At 37.9% G+C, this 26,134-nt stretch overlaps 1 protein-coding gene across 10 annotated transcripts in view; it reads right to left on the bottom strand.

Moving 5' to 3' along the window:
* LOC129717064 (protein sidekick) overlaps positions 1-26,134 on the bottom strand; it is a 219,912-nt gene that overhangs the window by 7,773 nt on the left and 186,005 nt on the right. The window contains exons 4-17 of one of the 10 annotated variants that reach the window (XM_055666931.1): positions 19,253-19,429; positions 18,309-19,184; positions 17,953-18,195; positions 8,791-8,910; positions 8,484-8,639; positions 8,276-8,402; positions 7,911-8,212; positions 7,664-7,858; positions 7,497-7,523; positions 4,099-7,320; positions 3,760-4,038; positions 3,354-3,374; positions 2,464-2,784; positions 2,065-2,405 (exon numbers count right to left, since the gene is read on the bottom strand). In XM_055666931.1, coding sequence (XP_055522906.1) covers positions 2,065-2,405; positions 2,464-2,784; positions 3,354-3,374; positions 3,760-4,038; positions 4,099-7,320; positions 7,497-7,523; positions 7,664-7,858; positions 7,911-8,212; positions 8,276-8,402; positions 8,484-8,639; positions 8,791-8,910; positions 17,953-18,195; positions 18,309-19,184; positions 19,253-19,429 — 6,407 coding nt within the window. The remainder of the gene's footprint in view (positions 1-2,064; positions 2,406-2,463; positions 2,785-3,353; positions 3,375-3,759; positions 4,039-4,098; positions 7,321-7,496; positions 7,524-7,663; positions 7,859-7,910; positions 8,213-8,275; positions 8,403-8,483; positions 8,640-8,790; positions 8,911-17,952; positions 18,196-18,308; positions 19,185-19,252; positions 19,430-26,134) is intronic. The other 9 variants (XM_055666975.1, XM_055667013.1, XM_055667066.1 and 6 more) reach the window with 9 other exon arrangements.

Raw genomic sequence — 26,134 nt, 5'->3', positions numbered from 1 at the left:
GTGTATCAGAACGTACTGAATTATCTTTTCCTTCAGTCATGAGCACGACATCCGGAAAGCTTTTATTATCAGTATAAAAATTAATTTTTCACATAACCAAAATTTAAAAATTATCAAGTCCAAATCATGACAAGCAACCTACTATATTATTGAAAATAATCAATCCTTGTTGAAGCGAAAAATTCGATTGATTTGATTGGTCGTTAATATGATAGCTTCCCAAGCACAGTCGACAGAAACATAGACCTTGCAATTTGAATGTGCTGTTTGTCTGTATAAGAGTAAGGATAGGAAATATCGATTAAAATGGCTATCGATAGTTATCAATGATTTCCTACCGCTGTCGATAACTATCGATAGCTTTTTCATTCCTATATAAGAGCCTGTTTCAGTCGAAGCCGCTTATAATAGTTTTAGACAGCGACAACAGCAGTCCTCCCTTAGCAACAGCAGTAGCAGTGCAGTGGATACCAGGCGGATAGCGGCCACAGCTGTAGCATAGCAATGGATAACGCACTAGTTGCAGCGAATCTCAACATCGATAGCAGCTGGGCCAGCTGTTGCAGGGACAGCGGATACCAATAGCAGCGTTTTTAGCGGTCAAAAAATTAGAATGGCTGCGGATAGCGTAGCAGTTGCAGTGGGTATCAGCATCGATAGCAGCTGATGCAGTGAGGCACTTTAGTGAAATGCAGTTTCTGTGCGATAGCGGGCGTAAATACCGTCAATGAAAAGTTGACTCATTTCGACAACAAACCATGCTTTTCACTGTTTATTTTATCACAAAGAATATTTTATTCGCACTGTCAGTGATAACGCCAAGATATGATCGGTATCTTATTCGATATTGAACACCAAATGAAAAAATGACTGATACGCAAGCAGCCGGGTTATCTTTCTTGTACAAGTATTCTACTTCATCCTTGCGGTCGTACAAAAAACGTAATTTCTTCTACTATTTCTTCCACTATGTTATCGTGATCTTTTATCAAAATGTAGCCTTCTACTAGACAAACACGGCTGCACTGCCGTGATATGGCAAAGTGACGTAAGTGCCATTTTTTCGAAAATGAGTTTTTCATGCCAATTTGTTCATTTTTCAAAGACCTTTCTTTTGATACCTTCCTTTTCGTTTTTACTTATTCGTACGCTGCATAAAATCAAAAAAAAAAAAAACAAAGTGGCGTAGGCACCATTTCAATACAAAAGTGCAAAGAAATGCAATCGTTTTTGGGCCGTACTGAAAAACTGATCACTTGGATCTACGTCACAATGTCATCTCACGGCAGTGCAAAGCTGATTAGACTGAAAACATAGAAGAAGTTCTCAAAAACCTTAAATACACGAGCGTGAAACTTACAGCAAAATCAACTTTTGATGTTTCCTTTGTTTACATTGGCACTGCGGTGCACCTATCACAGCAAACTGAAATTTTTATGTTAGGTAGGGTTTGGTAGTTCAAGGGAAGGATAAAGTAGTACATGGAACCCAAGAAAGGCATACTTTTCAAGATAAAGCACCGGTCCATTTCACCTCAGGGGTCCAAATTACCCCAAACTACCCTAGTTGATGAGTAATAAAAGTTTGAAACTCATTTTTGAGGTAAAAACTGATACCTCTTCCCCGGGAATGGGTTCACCAAGCTAACAAATCGCTTTTAGTGATTTTACTGTCCCATTTTAAGGCAAAAATCTTCGAAGACGCTGAATTTCAGGTATTGTTCAATGAGAATCCATACCAAACGCAGTAACAGCTTGCTTTGGTATTAGAAGTTACCTGCCAAGCCACCTTCAAGCGATTTCATGCTTTGGGAATGATTCATAAACAAGAAACTTGGGTTCTTTATGATTTGAAGTCAAGGGACGTCGTCGGCTCGACCCTTTATACTCTGCCAGAAAGAAGGGCAGTCCGATTGTTGCCCAGAAATCTCAAATCTGTTCGCGATTTCACGCGCATAATGAGCACTTTAGGTTGATTTTTCATTTGACTATATGCCATCGGGGCCTCTGTATTTCAGGGCATGCATTAAGTTTAAACTTTCTCGCAGAAGGTCAGTCTACCTACCTGAGAATCGCTGGAGCTCACTTCAGAGGGCTTTTCCGTTACGCTACTATCGTCCGGATTTTCATCGTAGCATTTCAGACTCTCCTCGTCGCTGTGGTACGCCACCGAGGCCGGCGAAGGTCGGGGTGGTGACTTTCCTAACGAAGCCGCCGCAGCAGCCGAAGTTTGTGGTTTTCGTGCACCCAAAATCGTACCAGTTCGCCGACCCAGCGTACCGGTTCCGTTGAGGGTGCCGTTAGCACTCGTAACACCATGCCGCGATCGGTACAGCTCCAGCGCCAGCTCTTGCCGCTCGTCGATCGACATGGCCATCGATTCCTCCAGTGTTTTTTGGGCTTCTTCTGTTGAGTGAAGCGTTTGATTAGTAAAAACTTTACTCTTTACCGGGAGGTAACTTACGTTTGTACTTGTAGCTTTTGCTCTTCACGCACAGCACTGCGATAACCATGATGATGATGATGATCGACGTCGCCGCCAGGGCAACCATGAACCAAGTTTGGCGGTAGAACGGTTTCTGCTGCAGGTAGCCGTACTCGAGGTACAGCTTCGAGGGCGTTAGAATTGCGTCGTCCGAGTACACGGGACAGCTGATGCCGTACCGGTTGTACGCTATCACCCGAAACTTGTACGCCGTCGAGGGAAGCAAGCTCTGGAAGCTCACGGTGAATTCCTGGATGGGACCGTTGGTGGTGCGGGCTACCGTCTCCCACCGGGAGTCGTCTATGGGGGGAACAATAAACACTTATTTTTTGCCAATGTGATAAGGTTAAGTTGATCACAAACAGATAGATTACCAGCGAAGCGATTAGTCACAAAACTGTTAAACAATATTAGTACGAACAAAACTTAAAACTACAGACTACAGAATAACAAACAGTGTTAAAAAAGCGATTCGATTGGATTCTATTTCGGTGTGAAATATCATGTGAACAAACATGCACAGCAACGGAATAACTCCGCGCGAAACTAACCTAAAATAAATCACAGACAAAAAAGCCTCCATTAGGAAGCTGTCCGGCCTAATAGCCGTGTCCTTGGTGCTAGATAAAAAGTGCACATAGAAAAAAAGCTAAAACGATGATGCGACGACAGATATCGTTAATCACGCACACATGCTCTTCTAGATCGGAACGAATTGGGCCAAACAACGTTTCACATGCAGTTGGGAACACAAAAATAACAACAGGTCGTGTATTGTTGTGCCCTAGCAGGGCAAACAGACAAAACAGCGACAACATGTATGTAAATTGCTATTTTTTTTGCTTTCGTTCGTCAACATAAATACTTACAATTGTAATAGTGTTCCATATCTACGCTCAATTAGGCATGTATTGTTTTTTTTTGGTTTTTTCGATTAAGTTTGCAAGGCATACAATGAACAAACGCCCACACCGTTCACGGATTGCGGCCAGGATCGGGTTGCGTTTCATAGCCGACACACACGGGTTTATAAGAGAGTGGTAGAGGGGAAAAAAGAAGGAAAAAAAGAAGGCGAATTATAATACTACTGCTACTTTTCACGCTACCCCTTGCCTGAGCTAGTAAAAAAAAACTGAAAATAAACGCCTCACCAGCATGCAATGGGCTTCCTCCTAACACCTGCGCTTTGTACAGAAGTGAACACAAAAAAAAAACTTTGTGGGTAACTCTCCTAGCACGTACGTTGCCGCTTGTTCCCCGACAGTTTCGACTTACCTCGTTTCTTGGTTTCAATATAGTAACCCAGAATGGGACCCTTCCCGGAGGGGCCATTCGACCAGGCCATGTCGACGCTGGCTTGCGACTTCGACAGCAGCAAATCGCGCGGTGACACGGGGGAACCTTCCTGGGGCCCCGTCGTCACATTACCGCTCAGCGCCGGTCCGTAATCAATGGTCTGCGCTCGCACCGTAAAGGTATAGGTGACTTCCTCCTCCAAGTTCTGGATGAGTAAACTGGTGCCGGATACCTTCTGCTTGACTTGCTTGCTGAATTCTAATGAAATACGAGATTTTTATTAATCGTGAATAAAATCAGAAGTAGAAAAAACCTTACTCTCATTATCCTCGGTGGTTTCGTAGGTCACGATGTAACCCAAAATTTCCCCGTTTCGTTTCTTCGGGGGATCCCAGCCGACCTTCAGGCTGTTCATGGTGATATCCGAGAAGGACAAACTGCTCGGAGGGCCTGGCAGTCCCTGCAGGGTTTTCACGGTGATCGGTGTCGAGCGCGGTCCATCGCCAGCCGGATTGAATGCCAGAATCTGTATCCGGTACTCGGTGTACTTATCGAGAAACACGAGACTATGCGAGGTGTACGAAGCCGGGACAACTTCGATTTCCTCCTCGTGGCGGCGACCTTCTTCCAGTTCTTGAGGGGAATCGGTTACAAGGTAGAAGATTTTGTAGCCGAGAAGTTCGCCGTTTTGCATGCTCTGCTGGGGTGCCTTCCAGCGTAGACGAACCTCGGTGGAGGACACCGGAGCTCCTTCGATACCACGAGGTTCCCCCGTTGGTACTGCTTCACCGACATAAACCGCCACCGGCGGTGTTGGAGGACCAGAACCTTGTGAATTAAACGGTTGAACGATGATTTCATAGTTGCGATCTTGCGTCAACTCTTTGAGGATGGCCGATTCTTGTTCCACACCCATCACATCTAGCTTGGGGATGCTTTGCAACGTCGAAGAAAAGTCCGATATCGGTTGGTAGAGAATGCGATAACCTCCGGTGCTGGCGTCCCCATTCCACAAGCTTTTTCGCAAAGAGTTCCACTGAACTCGAACGCTGGTTGTCGTTATCGGAACCACCTTGAGACCGGAGATTCCCTCCGACGGGGCTGCTGGTAGCGTTCGTACCTCTATACTCTCTCTGCTAAAGGCCGAAGGCCCGATATCGTTTGTCGCCTGAATACGGAACTGATACAGGGTGTAAGGTTTTAGCCCAGCAGCCGTGTAGGAGGTCACCGCTGGATCTACGCGCTCTGTTATTAAACTCCACGGACCTTCATTTTCACGCAACTGAACCGTGTAGTATCGTAATGGAGCAAAACCATCCCGTCCCGGCGTCCAGCTGAACGTAATCTGCTGTGCTTGCACCTGCGAGCGTGAAATTTGAGGTGACGAAGGCGCCTGTGGTATTTCCCGGTTGTTCGTCGTGTAAACCAGAACCGCTGCTGTCTTACCCCAACCGAGGCGAGTCTGAGCAGTAACGCTGAATAGGTAGTACCTTTCCGCTAACAATTGCGTCGCCCGGAAGGTTCTATCCGAGGGAGGAAACTCCCGACTAAAGTTCAAACTTCCAGAACCATTCAACAGATAGGTCACCTTATAGGCCAAAATCTCCCCATTCGGTTCCTCCGGGACATCCCAAATAATCCGTGCCATGCTGAAGGAAACATCGGGAAAGGACACATTCGACGGAGCCCCCGGTGTATCTTCGAACGTTTGCACCCTCACCGGAGGTGTACTCAACATTCCGTCCCCCAGTCGGGTATAGGCCAGCACCTGAACGTCATACTGGACGAACTTCTTCAACTCCGTAAGCGTAGTCGTATATGTGGAATTGTTCGGAATGGTTTTGTGCAGAATCTGCGTTCGTCCTGCCGATCCGTAGAATACCTTGTAGCCTTCGATCTGTCCGTTGCGGTGCTCCTTCGGGACCTCACCCCATTTGACGACGACCGTGGTAGAGGAAGTTGCGTTTGCTTCAACTGCGAGTGGACCAAACGAGGGAACCGCTTCGCGCGTTCGCTCAAAAGCATGCGGGCTTTCGTTCGACTGACCAACCTCGTTGACCGAACTCATAAATATCTCGTACACAGACCATTCCTCTAGGTTATCCAGCACGTGCGAATTAGCGGTGGGATCTTCGATGATTACACTGTATGCCATGAGGTAGGCTTTTTCGTTTACATTTCGGTAGGTGATGTTGTACCCGCGAGGGTTTCCAAACCACTCGGTCTGCTGGAGGGGAATCCATCGAACGCGCAGTTCGGTGGCACTCATCGCACGAACGGTAACGTTCAGCGGCGGATGCATCGGGCGTGCCTGGATGGTTTGGAAGTCTTTGGTTGGTTCGGAGGGTTCCGAGGGTCCGACAACGTTCCAGGCAATGATCCGCAGCCGGTACGGCGTGAATGGGGTCAGACCGGTTACGGTCAGAGTGGAAGCATCCGGGTCGTGTACTTCGTACACGGTGAACCACGTCAGATTGCGGGCGGTTTGACCTTCGACGGTCCACTTGGTGATGGAGGAGTTTCCATCGAAGCCCGGCGTGAATTGGATGACTACTGAGAAGGCTTCAATGTTGGAGAGTGCCAACTGAAAGGGAGGATGTGGCAGGACTGGTTCTACCCCGGACTGAATGGTGGCTGCTCTAGGAAGTCCCGCACCCATCGCCGTCCAGGCGGTCACTTCGAACCAGTAGTGCGTAGTGGCCATCAAGTTGACCACCTTGAGGCTGGTTGTGTTTGCGCTGATATTGAACACTTTAACCGTGGAAGGTTTGTCCTTAATATGGTATCTCACCTGATACCCCGTTAGGATGCCGTTGATCTGCTTAGGAGGAGTCCACATCACTTTCACCTCTCGATCGGAAACGTCGTCAAAATGCAGCGAACTGACCTCATCGGGGACGTCCTCTTTAGTACGTACCTCGATCGGGAAGCTCCGCTCACCATCACCGGGGTCCGTGAAGCATAGAACCGTCACGTTATAAGTAGAAAACTTATCCAACCCAGCCATTATCGTATCTTGTTCGGCCAGCGGATCCAGCAAACTCGGAGGAACAGTGATCATCCTAGCTTCCGTTTCATGTTCCTCCCCGTCGATTATCTCATATCTCCAAGCTTGAATTTTGTAGCCCTGATTTATGCCGTTGATCTGCTGTGGATTCGGAGGTTTCCACCATATCCTAACAGCCGTCGAGTTCACAGGTTTCACACGAACGTTCGTCGGCGGAGCTTCCGGGACACCCTCCTTAGTTTTGATCTTTGCCCCATCGGTGTAAACCCCGACGCCCATGTTATTATAGGCAGCAATCTGAACGACGTAATCCTTCCACGTAATCAACTCCTGAATCAAATAGTTCCGCTGGGCCTCGTTGGTGATATTCCGGTAATTCCACGGACTGGCGTTATACCCGAACAACCGATAGCGAATGATGTAACCCAGTATTTGCCCGTTCCGGTGCTCCTCCAGTGGCGGTTGCCACTGGGTTATAATCTCCGAGGAAGATCGTGCCGATCCAACGAATCCCACCGGCGGTCCGGATGGCGCTAATTAAAACAAACAGAGTAAACAAATTAGAACGTTAAACAATCGACGGCAGCCGCGATTCCAGGTTGAAGTTCATCAACCGAATCGCGACTTTGCGACTGGTGGTGCTGGATAAGCAAACTGGAACGGAAATCTAAGCGAATATACACTCGGTCAAACATCATGCTTAACTTACGAGAAGGAACTCTCCTCCTCAGTTCATCTGATACGTTCAACATTCAACGCGCGCGTTTTTTGATAAGAAAAGGTAAATTAAATCACGAAGTTAACAAACTAGCGATCGACATTGGCTACCGGGGCCCGCAAACAGGCCGCGCGGCCGTACAGTGAGTAGTCAATTACCTTCCTGGGGCAGCTTGATCACGTTGCTCGGGTCGGACGGTGAACCCTCGCCGACCCTGTTGACGGCACTCACTCGAAACTGGTACGCCGTAGCAGCTTTCAAATTAGCCAACAGTACCCATCGGGATCCAGCGGAAACGTTGCTCAATTCGGTGACCCAGTTCAGCAGCGGATCCGGCAAAGGTCCTGAAATTTCTAAACATAACTATTTTGGCTCTCCGTTCCCCGCTGCAAGCGGTCTACATACCCAGCTCCGGGACTTCTCGCCGCTGGATGATAAACTTCATCACGGCACTATTTCCATCGAACCCGGGGGTCCACGAAACGTTGATCGCCCGATGGGTTGCGGTGTTCAAACGAACCGCCTTGACGTTCGTCGGTGCGAACGGGAGCTCGACCACGCTCAGCCGAGCCGAGCGCGTTTCGTTTCCCCCCGGGGACGTCACGATGCACGAGTATTGGCCCACGTCCGAGGGGCGCACTTCGACGATTTCCAACGTTCCGTCGGCTTTAACCGCGATACGTTGGCTATTCTTGATCGGCTGTCGTCTAGGGGAAGAAAGCATTCTAGGTTGGGAGGATGACACAGAAAAGGAAACACGGGGCACGTACTGTGGCTCTCGGTACCAGTCGACGTTGAACGGTACGGTCGGGTCCGAGGAAACTTTGCACTGAAGGGCCGCCGTATGGCCGAGCAGTACGGTGGTGTCCGCCGGGGGTTGCACGATTTGGGTCCTCACTGAAAGCGGAACGCACGATCACAATTTGTCGGGGAATGGTGTCTAAACAAGTGCACGCACACACACAGAGCAATACTTACCCATAACTCCAAGGTACGCTTCACCGGTTACGATTCCGGCCTCGTTGGCACGGATGCAGGTGTACAGTCCGGCGTCCGATTCACGCACATTGGAGATCAGCAGATCGCCGGTGTCAAGAATCTGGACGCGACCCGACAGTTCGATGCCTTGCGATTCTGAGGGTGGGTTTCAAATTTTTGTTACGTGGTGTGGAAGGGATCGAAAAAAGGGGTAAAACAGCGCAAGTTAGTTGAAGCGATTAACAGCAAAAAAAAAACAAAGTTTACCCAGCTTCGAGTATTTAGGTTTGGAAAATTAATTACTTACCGTTGAAGATCCAGGTAATGTTGGGCGTTGGAGCGCCTACCGCTCGGCAATGCATCGTTGCGTCCTTTCCGTCCAAAACTGTTTGATTCGTGGGTGCGAGTTCCATTATTGGGATGGCGGCTGGAGGTGGAAGAGAATATCATGAATTAGTGAAGAATGTTTATTGAACACTACGAGTAAGTGTGGTTTCTAGGCTGGTGATGGTACAAGTGCTGTTAGTATTGACGTTTTTCATGCTATAGAAAATCGAATGTTGATGATAACGTGAGCTGGTGTGAATCTTAAATCCTAAAAACTTAGTTTATACAATTTTTAAAAACTTAAAATTTTTAGCTTTTGTGTGGGTATGCGGAGTTCCACAAGGTAACATTTTGAGATCCCTTTTGTGTTATCGATTACAAGATTTCATTTTATACCATAAAAGTATGAATAACAAAAAAAAAACAAAAATTGTTTCAATCTGCAAGTAATTTCAATTTTTATAAAAAGCGTATATTTCAACCGAGGGGTAAGACAACTTTTATCTGAGTTACTCTTGGGAGTAACTCTTATTTACTCAATATTACTCCGAAATATCCAGATGATTCACATCTTCGATTACCTTGAGAACAAGAAAAATATATGAGCGGTGAGACCGAGTAACATTCATATTTATATTTGCGGTGGGGGAAAGGTTTAAGGATGGATATTCAGAGACACGAGAGTTACTCAGACTTGCTCTTTATTTTTCACGTTTTCTCAGAAAAACTCAAATTTACTCACTTTTATCTGAGTTACTCTTATGCTTGGGAGTTACTCTAATTTACTCAATATTACTCCGAAATTCTCAGATGATTCAAATTTTTAATTACCTTGAGAGCAAAAAATATATATAAACGGTGGGACCGAGCGACCGACCGAGGAAAAAAGTTTAAAAATGGATATTCAAAGACACGAGAGTTACTCAGATTTGCTCTTTATTTTGCAGGTTTTCTCAGAAAAATTCGGAAAACCTCAAATTTACTTACTGTCTTACCCCTCGATTCCAACAAATAAAATTTTCAAAATTTAATTTTTTCGTCCTATTTTGATATTTTTTACTTTTAATGACAAATTGTACCCATTTTTACATATTCAACATTTTTCGATACGTGCGACATTTTTGGACCTTTTCAACACAATTTCCTTCCTTTTGACATTATTGATTTTTATGACAAGTTTGACCTTTTATCAATTACAACTTTTTTTGAATTTTTGAATTATTCTGCAATTTTTCCAATCATTGCCGTTTTAATAATTTTCATCATTTTCTTTACTTTCATCGAAAATATCAGTTTTATATTTGTAACATTTTTGACGTTTTTTTTGCAATTTTTGTATCTTAACTTTTATGATTTTTTTTCCTTTTTTTGGCATTTTCAACTTTTAGTCACGAGTTTTACTCTTTTTAAACATTTTTCGCCTATTTTGACACGCGTCGATACTTTGTCTTTTTTATACGTTAGACCTTTCGTGATATGTTCGACTTTTCGACAAGTTGGTGTTTGGTGTCTATTTTATTAATATTGCATCTTTTTTTTTCCTTTTTTTTCAATAATTTACATATTTAACATTTTAAATTTTTTTCTTCATTTTCTTACCTATTTCAACCTGTTTCATCTTTTCTGACGTTTCAACTTGTTAAGTATGTTTGGACATTTTCCTGGTATTATCGATATGTTAAATTTTTTAGCATGGATTTAGTTACGACATATTTTTATTTTTCCTAATCATTTTTCGTAATTTTGATTTGATGTTTTTTTCGTTATTTAATGCCTAATATTTTTGACATTTTTAATTTTTTATTGAATGTTAGATATAATTTTGACAGGTTGCACTTTTTTCTAATACAGGTCAGACTTGATTATCCGGAGACTCCATTATCCGGAATTTTGGACTCGATTATCCGGAATTTTATTTTTATAGCGTTCGTTTTCAATTTTTATTGCGAAATTTTACCTTTACCATCCCTTCTGGCATCTTCGTTACCATTTATGTCACTTTTGGCATGCTTGGGACATGTTCGAATTTGGTGGAAATAATTATTGTCTAATTTTTTTTTGCTTCTCAAGATTCTACTTCTTTTCGCCTCTGCATCAAACAAGTAAAATAAAAAAAGGAAATATTTAGTTTATTTTTGTTAATCGCAAATTCGAATATTTTTTCTGTGATGCGATTATCCGGAAAACTCGATTAACCGTAACCAAAAATTTTTTGATGTTCCGGATAATCGAGTAGGACCTGTATTTTCGATTTTTTTTAGAGTTTTAATCTTTTAAAGCTTTAATTTTTTATTGATTTTCAATATTTTTCTCCTTTTATGAAATCTTTAACGTTTCATTTTTTAATATATGTTTGAGTTTTCACCCACTTTTCAAGAGTATTTAACGTTTTTTGACATTTGTTGGATCTTTTTTATTTTTTGTACGATTTTGATCTATTTTTACATCTCCGATCTTTCAAACTTTTTGGCCACTTTCAGAACTTCTCGACAACATTGTCTTTTTTGACATTTATTCTTTGATGACATTTTTGACCATCATTTTTTAACTTTAGTCATTTCTTGACATTGTTTACCTTTTGACATTTTTAATTTTGTGTGTGATGTTTCTAATTTTGACGCTTTGTGCCAATATCTATTTTTCCACGTTTTGAACACTTGAACCTTTCTTGATACTATTTTCGTCAATTTTTACCCTGTTATTTTTGACATTTTTACCTATTTTTTCACCTTCCACTTTTTTACATTTATTCGATATTTTGGACCTTTTCAAACCTTTCTTCACATTTAAGACCCTTTTTGACACAATCGACCTATTTGGATATTTTCAGACTTGTTTTGGACTTTATTTGATATTGTCAATTTTAACGACCGTTTTTGACATTTTAAACACCTCTGTCATGACTTCATTTGCATTATTAACAGTTGGAGCATTTTCAAACAATTTGTACCATTTTTTTTGTCTTTTTTTAAAATACCCATAAGGTACGCACGGCAAGGAATGAAAATGACAAATAGCCCAAATATTAAACACAGAAAAGGAAGGCAAGGATTCAAAACATGACAAATAGAGCAAGACGAGAAAAGATCGAATTTCTATTAGCGTCGACGGTCAGAAGGAGTTGGGAGTAGTACTAGACTACAGTAAAATTTTGACGGTAACAAAGAGAAAGAAAGAAGGCGAGTTCTAATGTGTTGGATTTTAGAGTCCTTGACAGATTACACTGTTTTGATTCTTTGTTTTTTAACAATTTTGACCGTTTATTGACAATTCTTACCCTACAGAAGGGGAATCGAGTCAGTATACCCCTTTAAATACCTTCTATCTACTTTCAATCTATTTGATGTTCTTTTACTTATGACATGTTTAACTAATTTTTACATTTTGAGCGTTTTGCAATTTTAATATTTTTTACATTCTGCACCTTTTTGACACGTGCGGTCTTTTTTTCATGATTTCGAACTTTCTAAGCCAGTTTTTACAATTTATTCCTAACGATTTTAACCGCAGCAATGTATGTGCCAACATGTCCCACCTGTTCGATTTTTCCCGTCACTCTAGCATTGAAGCCCACCGATGACGAATGACGACAAGACGACAAACCAGGAGAAACTCTTTCTCTACAAAAAGACACCCGCCATTTTGAAGTGGGGGGGGGGGGGATGTAACGGCGACCTCGTGAAGATATTTAATACATCCTTCATATTTAATTTTTTTTATGTTGAACTTTAAACTCTTTGACAGTTACCACGTTTTTGAAATTCAATTCAATATTTTCGACTTATTTTGATATTTTGGACATTTTTTTACCTTTTGTATTTCGACCGTTTCTGACATTTCGAACATTTTTCATATAATCAAATTTCTAGGCAATAATCGTGGGTCTTTTTTTTCAATTTTTTCCTTCATTTGATTAAAATCCAGCGTTCAGAAACTAATTAATTTGCTTCAAATAATCGTTTAATAAATGTTGAAAGTTTATCCATATCTCAACTTATGTACTCTATTACACATACTATGTAAAGCCAAATTATTGAAAAATAATTAAATTAAAATTCAAAAATTTTAAGCCAGTTTTTTCGATTTACGAATTTTACAGTTTTTCCCAATTTTTCCATTCCTAACAATTTAAGGATTATTACTGGTTTGTGATTTTTATAATTGTCCTACTTTCACATTCTTTTAATCTTTTTTCTTCATTCCGAGCACTTTTATTTATATATATTTTTAAGTTTTTTAATGATTTCAATCATTTTTATTGTTTGTACTGTTTCTACAATTTTCACCATTTTTGGCATTTTTATCATTCAAACAATTCTTCTAATTTTATGATTCTTACCTTTTCACTTTTTTACAATTTCAGCATTTGACGTTTTAGCCTATATTCTTATTTTCGAGTGCTTCAAAAGCCATTTTATTTTTTCTATTACTTTTGGGATTTTCCGCAAATTCATACTTTAAATATTTTTTAGATTTATCATGTTTTTGTTTTTGGTTGTTACCGGTTCTGCAATTTTGTTGTTTTCATTTTCGATCATTTTATTATTTTTAATCTCAAGATTTTTTTTATAATTTCACCAATTTTTACAATTTCAACTACTTGTGGCATTTTTGTAATTTTTGCTGTTATTCCAATTTTTAATTTATTTTTTTGCCATTATTGAGCATTTTTTATTTTTATCATTTCAATTTCATAATCTTCCTAATTTCCGCCATTCCAAGTTATTTTACACTTTCCGATTTTTCCATTCCGATTACTCTTTTCCTTTCACCATTTCTGATATAAGTATATTCTCAACATTTTTGCTATTTTTACGGTTTATCATTTTAATAGTTTTCATTGTTTTAAGATTTTTTAGCCTATTTGTTATTCTTGTCATTTATCATCTTTTCCGTTTTTACGATTGTTATAATTTTTATTTGTTTTTGTTCACCTTTCCGTTTTCATCATTTTTGCTATTTATAAATTTGTTATTTTTTATAATTACTACTACGATTTTTCCTATTTCTACCATTTGAAACATTTATCTCAAAACTTATTTTATGTCTCAAAACTTTTCGATAATTTTGTATTTTTTCCTAGTATTTTTTTCATTTTTAACATATTTTATTGTCTGTTTTCACATTTTTATTCGTTTATACCTTAAGCGTTATTTTTCTTCTGTTATTTTTTTTATCATTTAACTCATTGACTTTTTTACCATTTTCACAGTTTTTCCATGTTTACAATTTTAATTTTGACAATTTTTACTATTCTAATCGTATATCATTTTTACCATTCCTTAATTTTTTTTTCTTTTATCGTTTTTATCAAAAAAATATAATTTTCTAATATTTTCACGGACTCGATTATATAGAGACTCCATTATATATTGACTTGATTATATATGATTCGATTATATATAATTTTTGACTCGATTATACATAGAAGCAAAAAAAAATTATTCTTGAATTTAAAATATGGCTTATCTAAAGCTAATATATCGTAAGAGAATATCTACAAAATGCCTAACGCTTGGTAAAAAGGGAAAAAAATCGAAAAAAAAATTAAAAAAAATGGGTCATTCCATACGAAGTGTACATGCCACTTGGACACGACCATCACAGATTTTGTTCAAAGTAGGGGGAATTATTCATCTACTGTCTCTTTGGAAAAATACCAATTTTGGTGTCGATTGGAATACCCCCCGCTCTCCAGGACCCCCCTCTTTATTGCAAAGTCGCGCAATTTTTATCAAAAATCTCTTTTTTTCTTTTTCTTACAATTCATAGACGTAAGATGTCCGAAAAATACCGAAATTTTGAAGAAAATAAACCAAGGAATCCAGAAAAATTATAAGTTTTGACCGGAAGTGTTGCCAGATAAATTATTTTTGTACTTGAAAAGTAATTTTCATTTTTCGGCAAATGCAGCCAATTTTATTTTAAATTTGATAAATTCATCGTGTTCCTTGAAAAATTTCACATAATAAATAACTATCATCCCGAGGTAATATGAGCCAATCTCGAGATATGACATTTTTACGAAAAAAGTTGTAAATTTCGTAATTATTTTATTTTATAATTTATAGACGTAAGACACCCGAAAAATAGTGATAGGTGAATTTTGAGGAAAATATACCAAGGAATCTAGGAAAAATATTGTTTTTGCCCGAAAGTGTTGCCAGATAGATTATTTTTGTATTTTAAAATTAAATTCGCATTTTTCGGCCAATGCAGCTAATTTTATTTTAAATTTGATGGTTTCATCGTGTTTCTCAGAAAATTGTACGTAAGAAGCACTTACCACTCCGTGGTAATATGAGCCAATCTTGAGATGTAACATTTTTACGAAAAATTTATTACGAAATTCAGAACTATTTTCGTAAAAATGCTATATCTCGAGATTAGTTCATATTACCACGGGGTGATAAGTGTTTCTTACGTAAAATTTACCAAGAAATACGATGAAACCATCAAATTTGAAATAAAATTAGCTGCATTGGCCGAAAAATGCAAATATAATTTAAAAATACAAAAATAATCTATCTGGCAACACTTCCGGTCAAAACTTATATTTTTTCTGGATTCCTTGGTTTATTTTCTTCAAAATTCACCTATCACTGATTTCCGGGTGTCTTAAGTCTATAAATTGTGAAAAAAATTAATTACGAAGTTTACAATTTTTTCGTAAAAATTTTATATCTCGAGATTGGCTCATATTTCCTCGGGATGATAGTTGTTTCTTATGTGAAATTTTCCAAGGAACACGATGAAATTATCAAATTTGAAAAAAAAATGCTGCATTTGCCGAAAAATGTAAATTTAGTTTTCAAATATAAAAATAATTTATCTGGCAAAACTTCCGGTCAACACTTATATTTTTTTTGGGTTCCTTGGTTTATTTCCTTCAAAAATAATCTATCAGTATTTTTCGGACATCTTACGTCTATGAATTGTAAGAAAAAGAAAAATAGATTTTGAACTAAAAATGTGTGACTTTACAATAAACAGGGGGGTCCCACAGAGCGGGGGGGTATTCCAATCGACACCAAATTTTGGATTTTTCCAAAGTGACAGTAGTTGAATAATTCTCCCAACTTTGAGCAAAATCTGTGACGGTCGTGTCAAAGTTTGTGCTTTTTCGTGGTCACTTCGTATGGAATGACCCAAATTTAATTTTGATAATTGTTGAAAAAAATTTAAAAATATGAAAACTAAAAATACAAACAAGTTGACAAATCTACATGTGCCTCTATATTTTTTTAGTAATTTTTTTTTACATTTGACTGCAATTACATCAGGAATAACTACACAATATGTATTTTTTTTTTGTAAGAAATGTGTTTTCTGACTTTAAGGGAGATGAATTAAAAATAAAATTCTTCTTATTTATTCGAAAACAACAAAGCATTTATGAAAAATTAATATTAAATATTTTTTTCTCTGATTCGATTATATATAAAATTCGATTATATATTATGAAAAAAATCGGCGACTATATATAATCGAGTCCGATCATTATCGTTACTTTATTGTTCTTCTGTTTTTCTATTGTTTACTTTTTTACTATTTACCCAATTTTCTGCCAATTACTTTTTACCATTTTCATCTTTCTTTCCATGTTAACAATTTTTAATGCAGTATTTTTTCTGTTTTTTCCATCTCTATGATTTTTAACATTTTTTACAATTTTCATCAATTTCCCCATTATATTAGCGTGGAATTTCGACGATTTGATTCACCATTTTGCCTTTTTTATGTGAGGAAGGACAATGTATTTTAAAGACAATTTAATATTTGACAATTTAGTACTTGAAATTAAACACTACTATTTTTACATTCACATTTTGAAAATTTGACATTTAACCCATCATGAACCAGGTGTACATTTTAACGAACTTTAGAATTTTTTTAACGATTAATCGAAACGAGAGAAACATTTTTCGTTTTCTGTTTATGGTAACTGGGAATAATGGGTACAAAAAATCATACTGGGCATCAATACCTCCCATACCGTAGGGAGAGAAACATTACGCGCGAATGTGTTCAAAACACAATTTTCCAATAACTAGATTGTTTTTGTACGATTTCTGCGAGCGTTTTTTTCACGCTTGGGGCCCACTGTAGTAAAAAACTCGGTCAACTCGGAAAGTCTAAAAATTATTTTTCATATATTTTTTTTTCATTAGAAAATTACGTTGGATAAAAATCAAGATATAGATCCAGTCCAAAACGGGTTAAATAATTTGGCGTTTCATCTATTTTGGAATTATTTCTTAAATTAAAAAAAAAATAAAACTAGCATTTAAAACATTAAAACTGAGTAATTTGAATGAAAAATAAAAATGTTCTTATTACCTACATTAACTCGTTTCCCTTCATCAGTTCTTGATAATTGATATGATTTTCAGTTCTTTTTTTCCACATTTAGAAATTAGAAATTAATAATTTATTCAACTTTAATAGAGTTCTTTTATATAATCATTTTCTACATTTTCCAGTGTTGTTGTTTTCAATTATTTAAGAGTTATATTTCCAAATGTGGAAGAAAAAAAAGCTTATCAGACTTATATTCAGACATAGCCTCGGCTCGCTCCATTGCAATTTGCAATAAAATTATTCAATAACCTAACCCCCTTATGCAACTTCACATATTGAATCATCGCCAATTCAATTGTAAAAGCATCTCACAAAGCAACCGAAAACGATTTAGTATGCATCTTAGCAGCAAAACGGCTGCCGATTACTACTATTTTGCCAAATCCATCCATCTTCGTTCCGTGTTGCACCGCAACATCGGACGCTGTGGTAACCGGCGTTTGGATCATCCCCCAATTGGCATAGTACACTTAAGAGAAGCGGGAAATTAGGAAAACTCAAATTCAACGAACGAAACGAAAAACACGAAACACACAACAATGGGTCATTATTATTGGTTAATCACATGCTAAATGTAAAAGGTGGAGCGCTATTTGGTGATTGTGACTGGGTGATACATTCCTAGCGAGATTTCCGTGCGCTAGAGCTACCTAAATTCGTACGTTTACGTGTCTATCTATAAGGTGGATGGATGCAGGTGTTTGTTTGGTGTATGTGTTTGTTTTGTGTGCACATCTATCTTTCGGCTGTCAAACGCGAGCCAACATCGAAAATCTCTTACGTCCAACGTCAAAGCTAAACTCGTCGGCAGCACGTGTCAATGCTGGTGGTGCTACAGTTGCTGCCTTCTTGCGACTTCGAGTGCTGCTGCTTCCAGTGGTGCCGCTTCCCGTTGAATTGGATACTGTCGTTGTTGTCGCGGAATTGCGCACCCGAATGATTCTGGGCTGTGCCAGGCGTTTATTACGAACGAACTGATTGTATTGGATTAGGTGCTCGAGCACGGATGGATGATTGGTGTTATCTAATGATTTTGTTACATGTCCCGGATTAGATGCGGCAGGCATTACACGATGCAGAATAAGTTGTTAATTGAACATTTAGTAACATGTAGAGAGAGAGCGGTATGATACTTACTTTTCACCTTCAGCCAGGTGTAGCTCGACTTCTCGCCGGCTTCGTTGCTGGCCAAGCACTGGAACATTGCCGAGTCCTCCATACTAAGTTTCTTAATCACCAGCGAATGATCGTCTAGCACGGTGTAACGATCGGTGGACAGATCAAGACCTTCGGCGTTACGGAACCACGTGACGTAGGGAACTGGCTCGCCAATTACGTCACAAGGGAGAACGGTTTTCGAACCATAATCACCCAACGTTTCCGTTCGTAGGGGTGTGAAAAACGATGGCGGTTCCTGGACGGTCACAGTCGCAACCGAATGCACCGTAGGGTGTCCGCCGGTTCGCATCTGCACCTGGCAGGTGTACTGTCCGGTGTGAGTTAGATTCACGTACAGCAAGGCGAGTGTTCGATTCCACGGGTCCGTGTGTGTGTACTGGATTCCAGCGTTCTCAACGGGGATGCCGTCTTTCAACCAAATCGTTTCTAACTCGTGCAGTGGTCGGGCATTTGCAATGCACTCCAGCTCGACGGTTTGCTCCCCCCGAACGACTTCCATGCTTTTCGGTTCGACAATAATCTCCGGTGCCACTTCCCCATACGAACTACCAGTAACGTTAACTCGAATGAAAGCGCTAATTTCCTCTCTACCGATTTGGGTGTTGATGGCACGCGCCCGGTAGGACTTCATGTCGTTCTCGTCGACGCTGAGAATGATCAGCTGGTTGTTGGAGGTTGTTGCGTACTTGATGTCGTAATTCAGGGGACCCTCTTCCGTTTGCCAGGTGACGGACGGTTCCGGCACGGATTCTATTCGCGATAGATTCAGTATTGCCGGGTAGCCCGACTGCACGGACACGACCTGCTCGTTCAGATCCTCGAAGATGCCCATATCTGTTACCGAGGGGAGAGAAAGTTTTAATCTAGGTTGAAAGCGTTAATCTGGGTATTAGAATACTTACAAGCCACCACGACGTCGATTTTCTCACTGAATATCGTTCCGGCATCGTTTTTCGCCAGACATTGGTACGAACCTGCATCGTCTCGTGTTGTACTTTGAATTTTCAGGTACTGACTAGTGTCGAAGTCCCCCACCGGGACACCGTTCTTCAGCCACCGGTACATGGGCTGCGGATAACCTGCAAGCAACGAAGAAAATGGAAGGAACAAGTTAAAAATGGGTTATGAACAGAACTCACGACGTTAAAATGAAACCAAAATATATTAAAATTCATCAATGGCTTCATCCGCCTCCGGCGGCGCGCGGTAGGTCCACCGATAAATCATAAACTGAATATGAAATTTCGTGAATGATGCATGGGCTTTCTATGAATAATTTCAGTCTATTATGGATATAAATTCATTTCTAATAAAGGACCTACGCAGGGTTCAATAGTCGGAAACAGCGCCTACTGTGGACTGTAAGAACAACTTTTCAAAATTGCTGACGCACAAACAAGCAGTTAAAAATTAATCACTTATCGAAGCTTCTTCCATTCGACACCTGATGCAAAAGGTTGGCAGACGGAAACAGCTTCATATTAACTTTTCATGCCGTGACTCTCTTCACCAGCAGTAAAAACAAATAACACCTTACGAGCGAAATGTATTAACCACTCTCAAAGTTGCCTGTCATTCTAGATGATATTAGCTTCGGAATAGGCAAAGCAGCAAAATAAGCAGGCAAGTGTGAAAATCTACTGAATAATAGGTACAACAACTTTTCGAGTTGGATGGCATGCATGTGTGATGGGAGTGCAAGAATGGAGAGTGCACTTGTTCCATTCTGCGGCCATCTTCCCATACCTTGCCTATTTTTCAGATCTTTTTTCGCTTTCACGCCTCGTGAAAAATGTTTCGCTTTACCTTGGGATGGTATAGCGAGATGCTGGATCAGCTTTGTGGAAGCACTTTGTTTAAAACGTGTTGTTTAATTTAAACTAAGAACAGTTGCGATAAAAAATTGAAAATTAGAAAAAATGTCTCATCTATTATTTTTTAAATTGGTATTCCATCTTTACCCTCCAATTATTTAGTTGCCTTATTGTTCAGGTTCAGTTGCTTTGCTTGCTTGAATCAGATTTACATGCACGTACTTTTTTAACTATATATTTTTGTAAGTTCTGTTCAAATTATTGAATTTTTTGCCTGTTTGAGATATTTTTCTGTTTCATTATATATTCTCAATTAGTTGAAATGTATGGCATTCAAAATTGCTAATCTCATATTTTTTTGTCATTTTTGTTTTCTATTTTTATTACTGATTTTCTTGTTTTGTTTTGTTAATTCGTGACTGCAATTTATTGATTTCAATTGTTGAGCCAACATTCATCTATATTTAGTGGAAATCTTTCATCAGTTTTACTCCATGTTTTTGAGCAAATACTTCTAAAGTACTATTTTTCTTTTTGTATCAGTTTCATTACGTGTTGTTTTTTTATAAACTGTTTCATCGTCAATTTGCATGGGAACTTTTTTCGAGCAGACGAAACTTCGGAATTCGAAAAGTCGTTTCCCATAGCCACCCCAATGTACACAACCAGCCATAAGCCTGGAATCGCTGCACTGAGTATTGCAACACCCAGGTTGAATATCGCAGCACTCCGAAAAATCTAGCATCACTTGAAATGGGCAGATTTATGTAACTCTATCTCGTGATTCTGGCAACCTAGAGCGTTAGGGTCTTCAGCAAAGTTGTTCAGGAGGTCAAGGGCTTTAATTTAGCGTGAAATTGGATTCAAAATTCGACCGCAATGCGGCGCTGGTGTTCATAGAGTTTCGAGTATTTTTAACATTATTTATTTCGTGGGTTCAACCAGCTGAGCTGCGGTCTTCAGGAAACTTATTCAGAAGGTTATGGACTTCTGGTTTATGGACAGCATTATGTTATATTTGGAAGTTGCTTTATTATTGAACTCAGTGAATCAAGTTTCGCAGAAGAAATTATGCAGTATATATTATACTCTCTTTTACTCTACCGATTTTGATTAATACGCAAGGAAGTTTTTCCGTCTGTTTGAGGAATGTAAAAAGATACTATGCCAGACTACGCAACAGTATCGAATATCTGACAGTCTGTGAGAATGGAATGTTGCTGCTCTTGGGAAGGAGGTCGGCGCACCTCCCCCAACTCATGAAGTGTAAGACATCTGGAAGAGATGACATAGGCCGGTGATAGTTGCTGGAAGATTATCGGGTCCATAACTTTTTTGGTATCACTTTTCTTTACAGAAGAAGTAGCCTGTACTTCATTTGTATGCTTTAAAAAACGACCGCAACGCTGCGCTAGTGTGCACAGAGTTTCGAGTATTTTTAACATAATTTATTTTGTAGATAGAAAGCTGCGATCTTTAGGAAACTTATACGAAAGGTTATGAGCTTTTGGTTTATGGACTACAAAAATATTTTTTTTATTATCATTTTTGACTTGGCTGAAACGTTGCACAGATGATCCTTATGCCTATTTTTTAAATCACGGCTAATTTTGGATGAAGTTTCATGTAAAAATGGTATTGACGATTAAAAATATTTTTGCACCGAACGGTATGATTGATCGGTGTGACATCTTAGACAAAATTGGAGAAAAATTTACAGTGTAGAAAAAAAATCTTTATGAAAACTAGAATAGGTTAGAAGAAATTAGAAACTAAAAAAATTAAATTTTCTCGAAAAAAAAACAGAATAGTTTGTTTGATTGGTATACAGGTCAAATTATATATATATATATATATATATATATATATATATATATATATATATATATATATATATATATATATATATATATATATATATATATATATATATATATATATATATATATATATATATATATATATATATGTAGTAATATTTTTTTTTTCAATACGTGATGCTTGATAGAAGGGAGGGGGCTGTCTGTCGAAGCGTTGCAACCTATTCGGAAAATTTTGAAGGTCAACACAGAAAAAGAGTAGGTCGAAAAAAGTTATTCCTGAGCTACGTTAATAATGAATGTTCCCTAATAGATTCATGAAAAAAAATGAATAAAAAACATAGAAAAGTTTGAAATAAACAAAAAATTGACTAAATTTCAAAAAATATTTGAAAAAACATTTGACATTTCATCCCCTGATGAGTCAAAGATAAAATTCTTCTTATTTATCCGAAAACAACAAATCATGTATGTAAAATTTTCCGATTCGAAATATAGTGAAAAAAAAGGAAAACTATATATAAATCGAGTCCGATTTGTAATGTCTTCGAAAAAGTTGTAGGCAGTAATTTTTCGAACTAAATTCCTATTTTTAACAACGGCTTTTTCCCGTTAACACGCAACTTCATAAAGCAGACAGTATGTGAAGTAGAGAGAGCGAAAAGTAAGCGAACTGGAAATGTGATACAGATTTGGAAAAATATACCGCATCCCGACGGGACATGAAACCGCAATCTCCCTGTCTCCGGCATGGTATTTTGACCAATTAAACTACGGGGGACGGTGGTACTGTTCCACAATCTATATCGTATCACATTTCACTGCCGACTCATTCTATTGCTCATCCCTAACTACACACACTGCTGTGCAAGCGTTATTCATAGACGGAGTCAGCTGCTCCGTACGGCTTAATTTTCCGAACTAAATTTCTATTTTCAACAACGGCTTTTTCCCATTAACACGCAAGTTCATTAAGCAGACAGTATGTGAAGTAAAGAGAGCGAAAAGTAAGCGAACTGGAAATGTGATACATATTTGAAAAAGTATACCGCATCCCATGTTTCCTTGAAAAAAATTAAAATTTGTTTCTGAGTTCCCCATGGTAAGACAGCTATCATTGCTTAGCTAACCTTTTCAAATTCTCATTGAAAAAATTAAAAAATGTGCTGTTTAAGATGGTTGTTTTTATTTTTCTATTTCTTTTCCTGAAAAAAAATTTTTTTTTGCATTGTATACCGTTTTGATTCAAACTTAGAACAGTCTCAAACTTCGAACACTTCAGACTAATAATCGAATTTATATGGCTAGTGTAATAATAACTATGATTGTTATATACCTTTTCGTTCTTTAGAATGTCCTGTACCCAGTGATAAATAGCTCTTAACTGTAGGGCCACTTCCAGGGAATCAGCAGGCGTTGAAATAAGTGACAATCAGTATTCAAATTGTTCGCCTATCTATCTCTTAGCGATTACGTTGAAGTGTTCGGAATTTGAATCATAGCCGAGTTCTGAATTTTTGTTATTTTAATAAACAAAACATATTTAAATCTATATAAATAGCGCTCAATTGCAACAATAATAAAGTAACCAACGTGCCAAACCTTTGAGATCGATGATAAAACTATTGTTTCGTTGATTTTTTTAGTGCAAGAAGTTACATCATAGCTTAAGTGTTCGAAATTTGATGCAGTACGATATATTTCTGAAGAGACATAGGTAATTGCAAACCGTTCTGGCTCTAAAAATATTCGTTATCTTCAATACCATTTCTAAATAAACCTTTTTCAAAATTATTCATGGCTAAAAAATATACTAATAGCGCAAAATGACACCTTCAGTCAAAAGGAACATCTGTGCAAAGTTTCAAAAAAATTGAAATGGTCAAATTAAACGATTGCCTTGTTTTTTGCAATTGCTCACTTGGGCTAAATTGGGATTGTGTAGGGACTGAATTGGATCTCGATCAGATTTGATTTAATTTTAGGTTGGATTTGGAGTGCTTTGAGATTGGGTTAGATTTAGATTGAATTTTAATTAGAGTCGGAATCAATTTGGATTACATTTGGAATCAAACTTGCAATTAGATAGGAAATAGATTTGAACTTGCATTGTATTTAAGGGGTTATATACCTTTTCAGTTTTCAGACCGAAAAAAATTTTATTGTATTATCTTCAAATACAACATCTTGAGAACATTTTCACAAATTTTCATAAAGATCTGAGCAATAGGAAGAAAGTTAGAGCGATTTGCAGCGCGCCTCGCCGCGGCCGCATAAGCTAAACTTGAAACTTTACACGCAATTATCTCGGAATAGTGTTTTCCGAAAAATGACTTTGCCGTGATCCTGATTGCGGGAAAACTACTGAACCGATTTCCTTAATCTTTTTTTTTTTTAAATTTACCTTTTGCCGCAAAAAAATTTTTAATGCAATTTTTAGCGCTCAAATGTGCGTTTCTTGGGAAAAACGTTCCCATTTGCACTGAAAACAAAATACTCATAAAAGCGATCGTTCAAGGACCCGGCACACTTCTAAACTAATGAAATAACATGAGTTTTTTTTATTTCGGTTGACCCGCTGAGTCTCTATCAGGATCACCGCAAGCCTCTGCAAAAAATAGCGTTTCGGGGAAACGGCCATTACTCCAGTAATAATTATTTTGTTGTTGTTGATAAACTGTACTTTCAGAAAAATACCCCTTTGATGCAATGAAAATGGTGCTATGCACTTAAAAATAGATTCAAACTTTCCTCATTTTTCTCGACCAAAAAGGTATATAACCCCTTAAGGGAGTTTTCTCATTAAAAATATTTCGATATTTTTCCGTACAAAAAGAATTATAAAAAAAGTATTTATTCAAAAATGCTCTATTTTTGCTACTTTTTTGCAACAAAAGCGTCGGGAAAATTCAAAAATAATGTTTATTATTTTATTTCTCATGTCCAAACTTACGCTTAAATGAATGAAAAACATTATTTCTCTGTGTCGCTTTCGAAACCTCGGAAATAAACTAAGGAAAACCACCTCCGTCTGATGAGAAGGCTCCTTAATTAGAATTACTGAATTAGAATTGGAGTTAAACAAAATTCGGATTAGGATCGTGTTTGAATTGGCATTAAGGTTAAATTCAGATTGCGTTTGGATTGGATTTCAAATAAATGTTAAGTTGGATTTGATTTGAATTGAATTTAATTTCGATTCGATCCGAATTTGAATACCCATGTAACGAAGCTAGTTTTATCAAAGTTTTATAGCACTGTTTTGGCTGTAATTAGCGCTATAAAACTTCAATAAAACCAATATTGTTAATAGGGTTTAAGCTGGATCTAGATTAGACTTGGTTTGAAAAAGAATTGAAATTGGATCAAGATTAGTATTGGATCAAGATTAAATTTGGAATAGATCAAGATTAGATTTAGATTTGATTGAATTGGACTTTGATTGAAATGGATTTGAGTTCGATTTTAAATTGGACTTGGACTGAATTTGAATTAAGTTAGACTGGATTAAAATCAGAATTGGATCGGAATTGGATTGGATTTGGATTAGATTTGGAACAGATTTAGATTCGAATTGAATTGGATTAGATCTTGATTATATATGGTTTTGTATTGGATTTGGATTCGATTTTATCTCAGATTTGAATTAGAATGAGTATTCATTTGGATTTAATTTGAACTAGATTTGGATTGAAATATGAATTGGGTATGAAAAAAATTCAGATTGAATTTGGATTGGATACAAACATGAATTTGATTTGGATTTGGATTATGTTTAACTTGGAAATTGGACTCGAGTTTGGATTATATTTGAATTGGATTAGGATTAATCTTGACTTGGATAAAAATAGGATTGGATATTAATGAAATTTGAATGGATTTGGATTAAATATTGATTGGGTTTAGATTGGGCTTCAATTGGAATATGATTGAATTGTGATAGGATTTGCATTCGACCTGAATGTGGATTGAATTTGGATTGGAATAAATTTGGATTTAAATGGGACTAAATTTTATTTGAATTTGGATAACTTTGAATTGTATTTAGATTGAATTTCGATTTATTTTGACGTTTAAATAAATTCAAAACAATATTTCTTATTGGATTGGAATAGAATTTAGATAAAATTTTTATCAAAATCAGGTTTGA

The sequence above is a fragment of the Wyeomyia smithii genome, chromosome 1, assembly GCF_029784165.1.
Source record: "Wyeomyia smithii strain HCP4-BCI-WySm-NY-G18 chromosome 1, ASM2978416v1, whole genome shotgun sequence".
Taxonomy (NCBI): Eukaryota; Metazoa; Arthropoda; class Insecta; order Diptera; family Culicidae; genus Wyeomyia; species Wyeomyia smithii.
This window is presented reverse-complemented; position numbering and strand designations above follow the sequence as displayed.